Source organism: Saccostrea echinata, unplaced genomic scaffold, assembly GCF_033153115.1.
Source record: "Saccostrea echinata isolate AGI-Se365-2 ecotype Australia unplaced genomic scaffold, CSIRO_AGI_Sech_v1 ptg000064l, whole genome shotgun sequence".
Classification (NCBI taxonomy): Eukaryota; Metazoa; Mollusca; class Bivalvia; order Ostreida; family Ostreidae; genus Saccostrea; species Saccostrea echinata.
This window is the reverse complement of record NW_026889813.1, coordinates 4,033,148-4,048,672: the sequence shown is the minus strand read 5'-3', so window position 1 is coordinate 4,048,672 and position 15,525 is coordinate 4,033,148. Positions and strand designations below refer to the sequence as shown.

The 15,525-nt window shown below is 32.9% G+C and overlaps 2 protein-coding genes across 2 annotated transcripts in view; both read left to right on the top strand.

Moving 5' to 3' along the window:
• The window catches only part of LOC133175977 (sulfotransferase 1B1-like), a 69,032-nt gene extending 53,884 nt beyond the window's left edge, over window positions 1-15,148 (top strand). Inside the window, exon 6 of the transcript XR_009719362.1 lies at window positions 14,995-15,148. The gene's annotated coding sequence lies outside the window, so the exon portion shown is untranslated. The remainder of the gene's footprint in view (window positions 1-14,994) is intronic.
• Window positions 1,297-15,148, top strand: LOC133175974 (sulfotransferase 1B1-like). The gene is made up of 5 exons (XM_061311135.1): window positions 1,297-1,562; window positions 13,381-13,695; window positions 13,922-14,025; window positions 14,138-14,285; window positions 14,427-15,148. Exons 1-5 carry the CDS (start codon window positions 1,406-1,408, stop codon window positions 14,534-14,536), a joined length of 834 nt encoding a protein of 277 aa, XP_061167119.1. The 5' UTR covers window positions 1,297-1,405; the 3' UTR covers window positions 14,537-15,148.
• Window positions 15,149-15,525: the final 377 nt, after the last annotated feature.

Here is a 15,525-nt window from a genome sequence, read left to right as displayed (position 1 = left end):
ATCCTTCTCTACTGACACAGAAAAAAAATATTCAAAAAGTTTCGCATATAACCTTACCAAAATTTCTACGTATTGTACATACGATCAAGGAATTGTCATCAATCCATGTTGACCACACGATTCTAGCAGCACTTTCAAAGTACTATAGAATACAAGCTCTCGATACAGACAAAAATTATGTTTCAAAGTATGCGGCGTAGTGTTGAACTTTTGCATTTTTGTTGTTAGAACGACAGAGGAAAATCTGATCGGGATTTCAAAACACTGCCTGTGTTCATTATAAGAAATCATGATAAGAATAAATCAGCGTACCTGATTCTTAATCTTTAATTCCTTATGAATCACACATGACATTCACGGTATATGCTTTAAAATTCCCATTCCATATATTTGGTTACATTGAATTCTCGTCACGTTTAATTTTCACTCGGCAATATGTGATCAATAATTATGACGTATTGGGTTTGGTATTTATCCCCTGTTATTAATACTTAGCTATTTATACCACCTATAAACGATAAAATTTAGTTAATATTATGTTTTTAAATGCTTCTATTCATTTCTTGGACCTTAAATTAAACTTAAAATAGAGATATTAAGCAATCATTATCTCTAAAGTTCACGTCACACAGCTTACTATGACGTCATATTGTACAAGCAAGTAGGATATCTGTGTGCAGCCTTAACATACCCACGATGCTTCAAAAAATTAATTTTTTTTTCAAGGTTAGATAGTTTTTTCACTGCCAAGTATGCAACATTTGATGAAACAATTAATAGTACGAGTGCTATAATTGTTAACAAATATTAAAGGGGTGTTCTCTCTTTCTTAAAAGAAGCAGTGACTGTTAATTTTCGACATTTAACTTGGAATCAATCCAGACATTTATGCATTTGAAAATAAGTGCTGCATTTATTAGGGGAAAAAGTATCAAAGACAATGTGTTATTGATTGAAGCAGCTTAAAAGTTTTATAGTTGAACGCTTTTTCATTATTTATTTTGTTTAAAACGTGATTCTTTACAAAAGGCACTGTAAAACGTACTTTTTACATGGGGTCAATTCATTTCTCTTCAATTCGCCGGTATAAAATTACGCGGATTTCTTGGATTTGCCATTGTGTGTTTTAAATGCACTTTAAGTGCACTGTGACAAATTTCCGCAGAAAATTTGTGACATTGCATAAATTATTTACAGTCGGGAAAAAGTATGCCAACAGAATTACATAATATTTGACCTAAATTATTGTGCTGAACGGCTAAGTGTTGTTGGTAACAAGACCTTGGAACTGCCTTAAACTTGTTGTTTTAGCAGTTAATCACGTCTGGACTGAAAGGGTGAGAGAAGAGTGGGTCAATTTAACTTCAGTTTTGCAAGTTACTTTGATGAAACAGTTTATGATTTTATGATGACGACAAAACAAAAGTTAAGCGTAGACGGACTACTAGTTCCAGCATTTTCGTCATTTCAAACCCTAAATGACGCCCGAAAACGAATTACAGATATTGTAAATTTACTTACGAGGAAAGATGACGTTTTTGTTATTTGCTATCCAAAGTCAGGTACGTTTTTATTAATGAACATTTTTAAATAACTGACGAGATTTTACTGATACAAAAAATGTATAACTATTCATACAAAATACATTCTGAATTTCGGGAGTTTCGGGAAAATATTGTTTAATATGTGAAAACATAAATATTTTTTTTTAATTTGAAATGCGTTTTAGTTTAAAAATAAAACACATTTTCTAATTATTAATCTACTTGTGTAAGTGGATACACTTCTGTAGTTTAGGTATCGAACAACTGGTAAAAGATCAAAGAAATACATGTAGTTTCTTTATGTGGCCGAATATGAACCTTGCAATTAAAAAAATATGTCTTAACTTTTGATTTGTAATTTAATAAATAATGCCATGGATCTCTATCTTTTTAATCAATGCGTAGAAGAATCATTTGATAAGTCGACAATAGGATATTGCATTCTATGCTAAAATATTTGTTAATGAATTTCTCTTGTATACACATCAAACTTGGGGAAGGGGGGGGGGGGGGGAGTAAAAAGAGCGGAAGATGTCAATATTCAGTTCACAGTTTAAGAGCTATGTTTGCAAAGTCTGACCTTCAGCATGACACTTTTGATTGAAAAATGAATATTGAATTTTTGAATGGACTTTAGAGCTTGAATACTGTTCTTTTTCCCCATATTTCATATAGAGGAAAAGTCGAAAGTCATTTTGATTAACTTTATGAACTTAGTATCATAGTACCCGCAACGTTTTTCTTGACAATTCTATCGTGTGCATTTCCTGTAGTATCGTGCGTGTATCTTATCAAGTTTTCCGTTTATCGTATCGTATATTGCGTTTATCAAGTTTTGCGTTTATCAGATTTTCCGCTTATCGTGTGCATTTGGAAAGCATTTTATTTTACCACCCTTTTCACGAAAAAAATCGAGGTATTCCTATCTACATAAATCGTGGATTTAGAAAAAGAAAAACAGCAATCCACATTGTTAAAAAAAGTATAGACGGAAAGCAGGATAAATGTAAAGTTTTCAATATGTCCACATACCGTTCCATCATCATTTTTGTCAAATTATTAGAGCTCGCTCCGTGCCTGAAAGGTCATGGGTTGGAACCTCGGCCGCGACTGACCTAAGTCGATAAAAATAGGTAGCAACTATTCCAAGCGCTCGGCACTATGAAGTGAAAGTTGCGGGTCTTTCGTATGAGACCTTAAGAACCTAGGCCCCGGGTCATGAGAAAAAATGGCGGGGTAAAGAACCCTCTGGCCCTGAGTGCAGAGTAAAGGTCTAAATTTGAAGCCCTTCACCGGCAAACGGTGACTTCTCGATATGAGTGAAAAATTCTCGAATGGAACGTAAAACAACATACAATCAATCAATCAATCAAATGAAAGAGGGATTATTTACTGAAAAATTAGTTAAAGTTTTCACAAACGATGGTATAAAAATATAATTTATTTGAGATGCTATAGTTCGATAGTTGTTTTGATGCTTTACATACATATTTATTTTGTTTACAGAAAATAATTGATGGAATAAGAATAATTAAAAACAGTTTTTTTTGTTATGTCAAAGAGTGCTTTTATCCCAGGAAGAAAAAAAATGTAACAATAAATTTACGACAAATTTGATGAAATAATGAATAAGAAAACTTGATTTTATTTACATTTTAAAGTTTTAATTATACCCTTAAAAAGAACTCTCACCACTCCCTCCCCCCACCCGGAAAAAAATCTCACAAGGCAAGTAAAAAACTGAAGTAAAGTAGACATAAAAGGAGGGCTGTTTTATGAAAATATTGAGTAAATTAAGTTTTAATGTTTAAACTCAATTTCCTTATAACAATCTGTAAAAGTCTGCTCCTCGGTAGAGATCATTAAAATTTTTACACTATATATATATATATATATTTTAAAAATTTACATGTAGTAATTTCATGAATTTATCTGGCCTCTCCTTAAAAGTCGTATTTACGCTTTTAATTCTTAGTTTTTGGATGAGAAAGCATAATGTCTGTCCATAAACATTTCTAAAAACTGCTCCTGCTTTAGTTTTGGTCCAAAAATTACTAAAAATTCGCCGCATTATATCGCATAACGTCGCCGTTTTTGACAATATCCAGCTAATTGTGTTTGTGCATATAACGTCATATTTTTCTTATTTATAATGTCAGAGTATTGATTTTTATTACACACGAGAGCTCTAGATCATATATGGGTGTAATTTTGGTCACATCATATGTCCGTATAATCTGACATAATAAAAAAAATCGCTGTCAACGCAATTTTTGAAAGTCAAGAAATTACCGTGCGCTGACCACCGATATTTAACACTCTTTCAACGTTCTTTCTAAATGTATATGACATAATAACCTTAAATTATTCAGCCAAAATGACGTAAATATCATTTTCCAACATTGCTTTAAATATGAATAATTTTGGTTAGGTTGTTTATGAAATATTTAAAATGTTCGCGTTTTTCTGGGACAACCCAACCCTCGTATGTAGTTTAACTCATTTCACTTATACAAACATGACTTGTGTTCTTTTTTCACGAATTATAAAAAAAAAGTTTATCATTTCTGCTTTATTAATATTAAGGCCTATCTAAACTGGAAAAATAACAGAAGGAGACGTGATTTGTTTTTATTAAATAACAAGCAGGTACATGTATTTGAGTCGCTTACGCCAGCACTGCAGCTATTAAACATACACAAAAGTCCAGTCCAGCGAATGCCAAGAAGAAAAATGATTATTGAAACTAAACGATGTCCTTTATTTTGGAGAAAACAAATTTATACATATTGCACGATTCTCATGCCCTGTTAATGAGGTGGAAAATATGTATGCATTTCTACTGGTAATAAAGCTATGTTTAGAAAACACAAAATAATAACGAATTTTCATGCTTTGTATCATTACTTCTGCTTAATAGACACATGTAAATCTAATGTAGTAATGGAACACATAAAAATTAGTAAAATTAGCCACAAGTCTTCTATCAGTATGTTTACATATAACCAAAGAGGAAAAAGAAAAAATTGAATTAATAAGTAATAAATAATGAATACTTACATGTAAGTACATAAATATTATTTATACAGAGAAAATGACACAAAACTCAGTACAGAATTTATACTTATTTATTGTGGCGAGTATTGGCCGTGGCACAAGAAAATACAAACATTGTGGGATGCCATTTCAACTGGGCAATCCCACCAAATTCAAACTTCATGTGTGTTTCAAAGTCTAACCGTCCCGGGTTTACCGCGGAGGGTCAGCACACATACAAAGTGTTCAAAATCAACATACAAACTGTTCAAAATCAAAGTCATATCTCAAACTTCAAATATCAAGCATATCAACTTCATATATCAAATCTTGTACATAATATATCAAATATCTCAAACTTGATAGATCAAACATCTCAAACTTCAAATATCAAACTTTTTCATATTTCAAAGTTGTACTATATATTGCAGCTCTAAAGTATATATCACTGTCACCAAGAGTAAGCTTATTAGCTTAGTTTACACTAGCATTAGCATATCAACAAGGTGACAGTTCAGTACAAGTTTCACACAAATATTCAGTTATCAGTTAACTTGGTGTGCGCAGACGCCACATGGCTGCAAGCTGGCACAGATTGCAGTCACCCCACACATTGGGGGAAGCAAAAACAAGTCAACTGTTCCACGACCAATACTGCCCAAGACCCCCCTTTCCGCTGGGTACTTACACACGTGTTAACCCTTCAGCAGACTGGGAATAAATTTTGAATTTTCCTCTATTAAGAAAGGTGCTATAACACATTAAGTAATCAAAACTTGCCAATGAAATATGTGGAGCAGAGCAAACATGTGCACAGACCTCTAAAACACAGAGGTGGGATCAGGTGCCATGGAGGAGTGAGCATCCTCTGCCGACCGGTCACACCCGCCGTGTGCTTCTTGTCATGACCGGGAAATAACAGGAAAATCTATTCCCTATATGCTTAATAAAGCTTTGGTCCTGTAGAAAGAAACTTCCCTACTATATCCTGCTTCACAGATGTATATGCCACCTTGCAATGCATTTACATAAAGTTTACCATTGCTTGTTAATTTTGTTTTGAATTGTCTATTAGCCTAGACAAGTATTGCTTATATTTTTGTCTCATTCTACAATGGCAAAGATTAATCAAGTATAAACATTCACCGATTTATGTATTTCAAAGGTGTTGGATGTACCTGGTTTATTGGATTGTGATGAAACGTATACTCAATGACTGGTTTTCCAACTGGTTCACAGATTGTTTGCTTTTCTTTTCTTTGACTTATATTTTGACCCATCCTCACTGTGTCCACAAAAAAGGTCCGACCGAGTTTCAATACTGTTGTTCCCCTATTCTGGGTTTGCATTTTCCGATTTCGACGCAGTATGAAACAAAAAGACAATAATTAATGTTGATAACCAATATTTGATCATTTAATAACAATACAATGGTAAATTACAAATGTAATTATTCTTTGGCATAGCCGCGTGTGCGTCGTCTGCTGCGTAAAAATTTTGAATCCAACATCATCCGCCTTATTTAATAAACATCAACAGTAATAAAAGCTTTAAAATGGTTGAAAAACAATATATAAATGGAAAATTATACGATTTTTTAAAATTTACATAGCAAAAGTTAAATGTATTTTTTGCAAGCATTTGTTATGCGTCTTTACCTTTGAAAGGTTCAGCAGAAAGGAATGTGAAGAACAAACCCGACCCTTTATATAGACACTTGCTGTGTCATCCAAGCCCGACTCTTAAACGCCAACGTACAAGGGGCCTATATACTAGTATATAGGTCCCTGCAAATATACTTTTCTCGTAAAATAAAGGCATCTATTTTGTATACACAATAGATGCTAATATTTATCACAGACTACCACTAAAAAACAAGTGACACCATTTCTTAATTATTTATTTATTAAGTTTGGCATCATATGGCCACGGCCCGTTGCAAATCAATTATTTAAGATACATGTGTTCAGTGGGTGCCGACCCAATTGGTTTTTGGCACACCTCCAATCAAAACAAACAATCAAACAATCAATCAATAATAACTGTACACATGTCATTTTTTACACTATAAGACTGGCGTTTGCTTTCCAATTTTTGCGGTGCGCCAGCCTTATAAAACAATATTCAATCAATCAATCAATATTCAATTGAATCAATCAATATCAAGTTCAATCAATCAGCCAATAAATTTATCAAATCGATTAATGAATATCCAATCAATTAATGAAAATTCAGTTGAATCAATCAAAAAGTTTCAGTCCAATGAATCAATCCATTTTCAATATCAATCAATATTCAATCAATCAATCAATATTCAATCAATCAATGTTCAATCAATCAATGCTCAATCAATCAATACTCACTCAATTCAATGAATTGTAGTAAGTTTATGTATAAGCCAAACAATATTTCAATTAATCAATGTTCTGTCAATTGTTTTCCATTGATCAGTTATCAAAATAATTATGTTGCAGCCGCGCCCTGTTCACAGCGGCGCTAGTCGAGATGAATTATGTTAAGCTAAATCCGCCAAAACGTGCATAGTTACTCATGTAATATGCACGCCGCCACAAACGTGGGGGTAGCTTAACACCCTACTCACAAAACAAACCTTGACCCCCACAATATATGCACGCCGTCAATGATACTACTACTACTATAAATGATCATATTAAATCAAGTTGGCAGTTCATTATGTTTTTAAGCCCGCTTTTAAAAATTTTAGTTTACTGCCAGACGAATTGTATATATAAAATATCCTCTGTTGTAACTAGATTAATTATGCTTGGTAACTGAGTTAATTACTTTTGCGATCTTTTTCCTGATCGAACTTCCATCACATCTGGAAACGACCCTATAGTTAACTTTACTGAACTATTTAAGGATTCGGCAGTTTTATCAATACATATCTTTACACAGCCAAGGTAATTTGCCCCGCAATAGAATATCAGATTAGGAACCCCATTCTAGCACATTCCTCTCTTGCTTTGTTACAACATACTAAATTTTTCTGCTATAGAAGCCTGTGATTAAAATGAACAGATGAACCAAATATCTCGAGAAAAAGTTCAAATGTCTTTCTTATTCTATTGAACTGCAGGGTTTATAATCTATGAATGATAACATTTAAATTGTTCTCTTCCTAACAATTTAATTGATTCGCATGAAAGTAAGTACATGTAGCTTTTCAAGTTCTAAAAGGATATAATTTACATGTATAGTGCATATAGTTATATTGAGGCGCAACACATCTAGTTTAAGGTTAAAATAAATAATAAACTAGAACTGTCCAAAAGGGACAAATACCCCCGCTGGGTTTTTCAGAGAAGGTACCAAATCACTAATGTTTTCTAGATGTGAGAGTTCACAATTTGCTTAAACATTTAGAGTGAAAATTTAATTACTCATTATATTTTTTAATGAATGAAACTAAGGTGCAGCCTAATAAAATATCAATACTAATAATTAAAGTGTTTTCTATAACATTGAAAAAATAGTTTGCCACTATCTGTCATCTTTGTAAGACATGACACTCTGCAAATTGATTGTTGAAAAAAAAAATCATAATTAATTATACAAAATCAAATTGATCTTAATAACTTTATATCAAACTCATTTTAAAAATAAAAAGCTGGTTCCAGTAACTATGTATTTTGACAGACATAAATTACAAGTAACAGACTTAGACAACAGAGATCTTTATTTCTTTCTGCCCAATTCCCAGAAGATATAGTTAAGACCTGCTTGATCAGAGATGCCCTAACAGCTTCCCACACTGAACTCATTAATTAATCTTTAACTGGAGGCATGTTCACTCATTACTCCCAAAGGACAAATGGATTTACACTATCTGCTGTGTAATGTAAAAACTGTTTTTAATACTTCGTGATTTTTTTTTAGTTCTAATGAGTAGTTTTAAGCTGTAGTTCACATTTTTGTACAGATGTTCTAGATTCTATGTCTCAAACTTAGACATGAACCTGAAATGACTAAGTCAATAAAAAAAAAAACACCTGTAAAAGGCAGAAAAATTATCAAATAGTGTTGAAAATACCAGGTGCACATCTTCATATGGTAAATAATAAGTGTACAAATTTTCATACAAATCTATGCAATAGTCTCTGGGAACAGATCCGAACAAAACCACACAATAAAAATGAAAAAAAAAACACCTGTAAAATAATAAAAAAAAAATAATAAATAAAATAAAATAAAATAAAATAAAAAAATCCAATCATGATGAAAATACCAGGTGCACACCTTCATATGGTGAGTAATAAGTGTACAAATTTTCAGACAAATTCTTGCAACAGTTTCCAAGAAATGGTCCGGACAAAATCTCGTCTGCAAACAGACGGACAGACAGACAGACGGACATGCTGATTCCAATATACCCCCTAAACTTCGTTTGCGGAGGGTATAATTACCAGGAATGTTTGCTCTAAATAATGGTGCATGACTAATAGTTAACAATACAGAGAGTAATTGTGTTTCTTTACCCTACTGCCCCCCCCCCCTGCAGTTTAACGTCTACGTGATGAAAGTACTCGTTAATAACGAGGTCCTTCTATGCAATGCCGAGTTTGAACTTAAAGTGCTTAGTACAAAAAGGGTTTCTTACTAAAGATAGTTAATTATCTACTGTTGGATACATATTAACATTATTCAGAACATGAGATGGAATACACTATTTATTTATTTATTTATTGATGATGATAGTATGATAGATAAGATTCTTTATTTCCAAATCAGGGCCCTTTCATGCAATGACAGGCATCACAAACAACAAGCATGATTTCTACAATTACAAATAGCACAGACAATTTATGTGTATACTAAATAATCTACAGTACATGTGTTTGTATATTGTACAATTTGACACTGTATATGTAAGTAATGTTGATAATGAAATAGTACTTCCGTGATGATAACATGTGAAATGTGATCAAGTAACTCTAAGATGGAGATCTCAATTAAACAAGGTAAAATCTAAAAACGTGTATAAGTCATTTATAAATATACTAAACACCAAACCAAACTGTATAGATCTTACATATTTTGACGTCTGTTTATAAAGTTGTGTGATCTAATCGTAACCAAAATAACTTTACTACAACTATAGGTGTATAATCATATGCTGGTTTTCCCGCAGCCAGTATGCCTTCTGTCTGCGCTTATCGTGCTCAGCTAAAGAATATTACTGCTTAATCAGCCTTATCGGAAAGAAATGAATATAAAGTGATAAAATTTTAAATGATATAAAAATAAATGGTCTTTATACGAATGAAAAGCTGCTGCATTTTTATGCCAATCATTGCATCTTGGGAGCGCTGGTAACAGCGCGGGAAGACGGCACTGAAAGAATTGCATTTCATTTGAAGTGACTTTTAAGATTTATTGGCCCTTCCTATCAGCACAATCTTAGGTTTAATTAGCTTTTCGTCAGAATAAAAACTTGACATGTATCAATTTCCAAACCCAGATGAATTAATTTTTGTGACGGGAACAAATGTTCAACACATTGAAGAATTCCCAATGCTGACAAAAATCGCCAAACGTGTCATCAATTTTGAGCAAATGTCGGAGTTAGCTGAACTTTCAAAACAGAGACATCAAGATAAAGAAGTGCGTTTCATATTTCGTACCAGACTGTGACATGACTGCCCATCGAAAAAAGATAATATTTCATTTGTGTTTAATTAATTTATTAATCACTTTATTTATTTATTTATTTATTTGTGACGATATATAACAACAAATGGAAGGCGTTTGACATAGTAGTTATTCGAAGCCAAGTACGCAAAAAATCATCTGGTTTTCTTGACAATAGTCTAAAACGATTTTTGTATCCATTTTGCCAGGTAAAGATCTCATCAATGATGCTATCATACCGATTATGGCCCTCCATCTATAAAATTTTGGCTTTATTGTTATGTGGATATTGATCCCCCTCCCTGATTTACGGGCCTAGTTTTGATAGAGGTGTTAAGGAAAAGGGAACAGCCATTATTGCCCATAACGATTTCACTCAGGAACATATACTGAATTTGTTACAGATCCGCTGAAATTAATATCAAATAATTAATTAATTAATTTGCTCTTCACTCCATGCGCCCTAAATTAAATTAAAACCATTTCTCAACTCATCGCCTAATTCTTGCTTTGGTGGAACATGACATGCATAAATATTGAAAGTAGTTTAATATTTACTTAAGAATGACCGATGTTTATTAAATTGAATGCCTAGGAGTAACGAAATTTAAGGTTTTCTGTTTCAAAAAGTGTTTCCCCAGGCCGGGGTTGCTGATTTGTTGAGGACGGAAACGAAGATGTTAATCAAAGGGAGAACAAGCTTAAAATACATGTTTATAACAATGTGCACATATATGCACAATAAGTAACTATAGTTGACATCAAAACACTGGTCTTTCAATTGTATGAGGGATGTTAGCGAGGACAGTTAAATGATACGAATAAGAATCAGGTTAATATTGCACGTAATTGTATTGTTTTTATCAATTATACATGCCCCCCTTTCAAAGCTCATTGATTAATGAATAAATAAATTAGTCTTATTATTTTAGCCTCATATATCGATAACATTAAGGCTCCATGAAGTACATACTCGGGCGCTTACAACATCGGAACAATGACCGACGATGCCGAGCGCGTGATCTTAGGAGTCTGAGCTTAAATTAATTCAAGTCACCCAATCTTATCGTGTGCATAATTATATTTATATTGCTCTAAACTCTGCGGTTGAAGGGGGTGTGCTTAAATTTAGATTCTACTAACTGCAATACAGACCAATTGTAATGATTAGCTTATTCTTGCCTTTTCCCACTGATTTTAACAGATTGATCGATTAACTGTCCATTTAGTATTTTTTGTGGATTTTTTAAAAATGTAATTGATACAACAGTGAAAATATTATACTAACAATTGATGTAGGCATACAAGATGACATACCGTTTGTGCTATGTGTAGTGTTATGCAGGTCCTCCTCATTGCTAATATTGCCGTTATTCTCTCCCTCCATTTTGTAATGCCTTGTTTGGATTTAGCGACTATAGATGTGGACATCTTGGTCAATATTTACAGCAACATTACTCCTACAAGTAAGAGCCTCGGCTAACATCCATACGCTCCTTACAGCCCTTCGGCGCGAAGTCAAAAACTCTAGCAATGTTGAAGTACACTAACGGTGCATTTAGTGCAAACAATCAGTAAAACTCGTCTTTGTACTCCATAGTCTTTTGACAATGTCATTGTACAATATTCTAAATTTTCTTAAAAATTCACAGCAAACCCTAAACGTGTAACATTTGGAAATGGTGTGAGAATGGAATGTACAAATGCTTGCGCATATATTGCGCGCGCATCATTCCACGTGGTGCTCTGTGATAAAGGGATTTATAACGCATTCACTACATAAATCCGATTATTAACGAAATAAAAAAAGAAAGTTAATCAGGATACATATAATATTTCGTTTTGTAAAACACTTATCTCTACTTTAATTTACCAATCATATATCCTATCAAGTTTTGCGTTTCTCAGGTATCGTGTTTATCGTAATTGTACTTATAAGATTTTGTGTTTATCGGGTTTTGAGTTTATAGTGAAAACCGTTAATCCTGTCGTACCCTAGGTGAACTCTATTGTATCGTGCATGTATCCTATCGAATGGTATGTGTATGAAATATGGAGATGACGAACAGTAATCAAGCTCAAAAGTCCACTGAAGCAATACAAATCGGGAGCAGCCTCCACTTGCCGGTGGAGAGCTGCAAATTTTGACCTGTACTCGGCAATCAGGTCCATTGAGCAGTGAGGGATCTTTTTCGTGCCAGCAACTATATATAGCTACTGCGACACAGGACCTCGGTTTATACGGTCTCATCCGAAGGACCGGTCTCCACGTTCCACAGTGGGATCAATGTCGAGTTGAAGGCCATGGCAAGTGTTTTCTTCTTCTCAGTATGTTTTTGAATAAATTCTGCTTCATATAAATACAAAAATAGGTCTGCTAATAACGGGGCGCAATAAGTACCCATGGAAAACCTTATAGATTTTTGGAAGACCTGATATCCAAAAACTACATAGATATCGTCAATCAGAAACTCAAGAACGTTTTTTTATATCTACATCAGAATACTTTTGTGTACAATCAGAATACTTTTAATAATAATGATAAAAATGATTTTGCAAATGAGCAATGACAAGGTAAGTAAATCTACGCGTTCCATTTTTATTGAAAAAGCAGCTGTTTATGATGTAAAAAAAAAAAAAAAACCTGGACTTTAATATTTTTGTATCCTATCCTATCGTATATTATGTGAAGAATAACGTTGCGGGTACTATATTAGCAATTCAGTAAAAGTAGGAGATACTCATACAGGCACAATTATTTTCCTTCTGACAACTTCATTTTTGATTAGTTGTATTGAAAGATACAAAAGAGTTATGTTATTAAAGGGAAAAAGGAGAAAAATGAAAACGATAAAAAAAATTTCATGTTGAAAGTACAATAACATATAATTGTAATTAATGGTATTGGCAAAATTATGCATTTTTGAGAGGCCCGAAAATTCACCGAATTTATATGCTCCATTTAATGTAATAGCACTGTCTTCTAGTTAATGGAAAGGAAAAGATGATTTAACAAAGAATATCATTGCATTCATAAACTTTTTTTTATTTTATTATATGCTTTATGATGATTTTGGGTGTGTGTGTGAGGGGGGGGGGGGGAGATGAAATTGGACATCATGATAATACTTCATTTATTTTCAAAAAGGACACCATTGGCTGAATGAAATCGTGCCCCGCCTTCAGCATTCATGTCTGGACACATCTCACAAATTGATAGACACCTTCCTAGAGTATATGCCAGATCTACAGGAATTGGAAAATCTTCCTTCGCCTCGAATAATGACTTCCCATGTCCCAGTTAAATATATTCCAAAGGAAAACAACGGGAAAATTATCCACTGCATTCGTAACCCGAAGGACATTGCAATGTCTTCTTTTTATCATTTCACAACCGATCCAATAACTAAAGACTACTGGCTTCCAGATTGGTCAAATTTCTTTGACGATTTTTTACTTGGGGGTAAGTTGAAGTCATTGTTGTTTTCTGACAAGATCAAGTTGTTATCATTTGACCATTACGATCACAGTGGTGCAATTACTTGCGCTTTGTCCATAACCTTGTAGTTTCAATATGCTCCAAAAACAAAGATACTAAGAACGCATGAATAGTTTAGCTGAGAAATTATAAATGTCATATAATTCTTTGTTGAGATAGTAGCATTCATTTAATGTTTTATTTTAAACAGAGAGTTATTATGGAAGTTGGTTTGAACGAGAGAAAGAGTGGGAAGAGGCAGCACGACAAAATCCAGAAAAAATTTTGATTGTTTATTATGAAGATCTTAAGAAAGTATGTTCTACAAGTGACATTTTGTATTTATTTCCGTAGGCGTGCATTGAACTTCTTGCCGTTTATTCTTCAAAAGATACTGGACCTATATTTGTTTTAATGTTTACTGTAGAATGGTATGGAGACCATGCGACGAATATCCAATTTTCTTGGAACCTCGTCCGATCCTACATTTCTTCAGGCTGTTTATGATGAATGTACCTTTGAGAAAGTAAAAGAAAGAGAAAAGGATACAATATGGAGCTTTATCTACCGAAAAGGTTGAAACTAAAATACTCTAAATTTAAAATGAAATGAAAAAGTTTTAAATCCAGTTGATAAATATGAAATGCATGTGAAGAAAAAGATACAACCTTTAATACATGTAGTACACATTCTGAAATATCGTGTTCATACTACAGGAGAGGTTGGTGATTGGAAATCGATGTTTACTGAGGAACAGAGCAAGAACTTTGATCAGGTCTTCAATGAAGAAATGAAGGACTCAAAATTAAAAATACAATGGGAGTAAATGGTTTTGAACAATTTTTAAAGGACTTAATTTGTATATTTATCAATTTTTTTCCTGATATTTAACTTGCTTATGTATTCCCTTATCACCAATATATCATATGAAATTATTTGGAAGCATAAATTTATGTTGTGTGTGACATTTTTGCGACGCATGTACTCAGTAAAATGAAGAAAAAAATGTATAAAAAGGAAATATTGTTTCATTAATTCGAAGTTACTATATAAAGAGTTATGTTACTATATAAAGAGTTATGTTCTGCGTTTTTTTCTGATTATTTTACCAAAAACAAAACCACAACGTTAAGAAAGATAAAACCAGTTCTGACATGATCACAAATACATGATACCGCTAACAAAGAAGACTTGAATAAAATATTTTATGTGTATGTACATTAAAGATTTATTAATGTTAAAATTCAGCAGACATTATTTTGAAAAAAAAAGTCTAGAAAAAAGAATTGACTATCTAAAAAATGTATTTGTTAATCTTTTGTGTACTCTTTATCTTGTCAAATTAAAGGTTTATGCAGCTTTTAAAGCATTTATGTATATTTGCCATTATATTCGCAAATGTTTAATAATATGATGCAGCAGAATAAAAGTGTGTTTTTGAACACATTTATGCTTTCTTTAATTGATTTAACTGAGAGGACTACTAGTATGTGGTTCCTCCTGGTTAATTAAACTAGTCTCTATTGTTTGATCCTTGGCTAATATTTTTTTAAGTTTTAGGATATCTCATTCATCCATCCACAGTCATTTTTTATGTGTCACTATGTGTCGTTAGAATACAAAAACAGGTCTGCTTATAAAGTAGGTCAGTATGTGATCATAGGGATTCCAACGCATTGTTTGAAGAACTGGTCTCCAAATACATCAAAGAAATTGTTAATGAGAAACTCCAACATCGTGTAAACTAAGCGTACTTTGATGTCAAAAGGACTAATCCTTAATTTGTCGTGAGGAAGGGTTGTATAAAATCTTGAA

Bases quoted from the DNA above. Each gene is read 5' to 3' on its own strand.
- LOC133175974 (XM_061311135.1), top strand. From the start codon at position 1,406: ATGATGACGACAAAACAAAAGTTAAGCGTAGACGGACTACTAGTTCCA. The intron at 14,026-14,137 runs GTATGTTCTACA...TGTTTACTGTAG, and splicing joins ATTATGAAGATCTTAAGAAA to AATGGTATGGAGACCATGCG. The intron at 14,286-14,426 runs GTTGAAACTAAA...TTCATACTACAG, and splicing joins GAGCTTTATCTACCGAAAAG to GAGAGGTTGGTGATTGGAAA.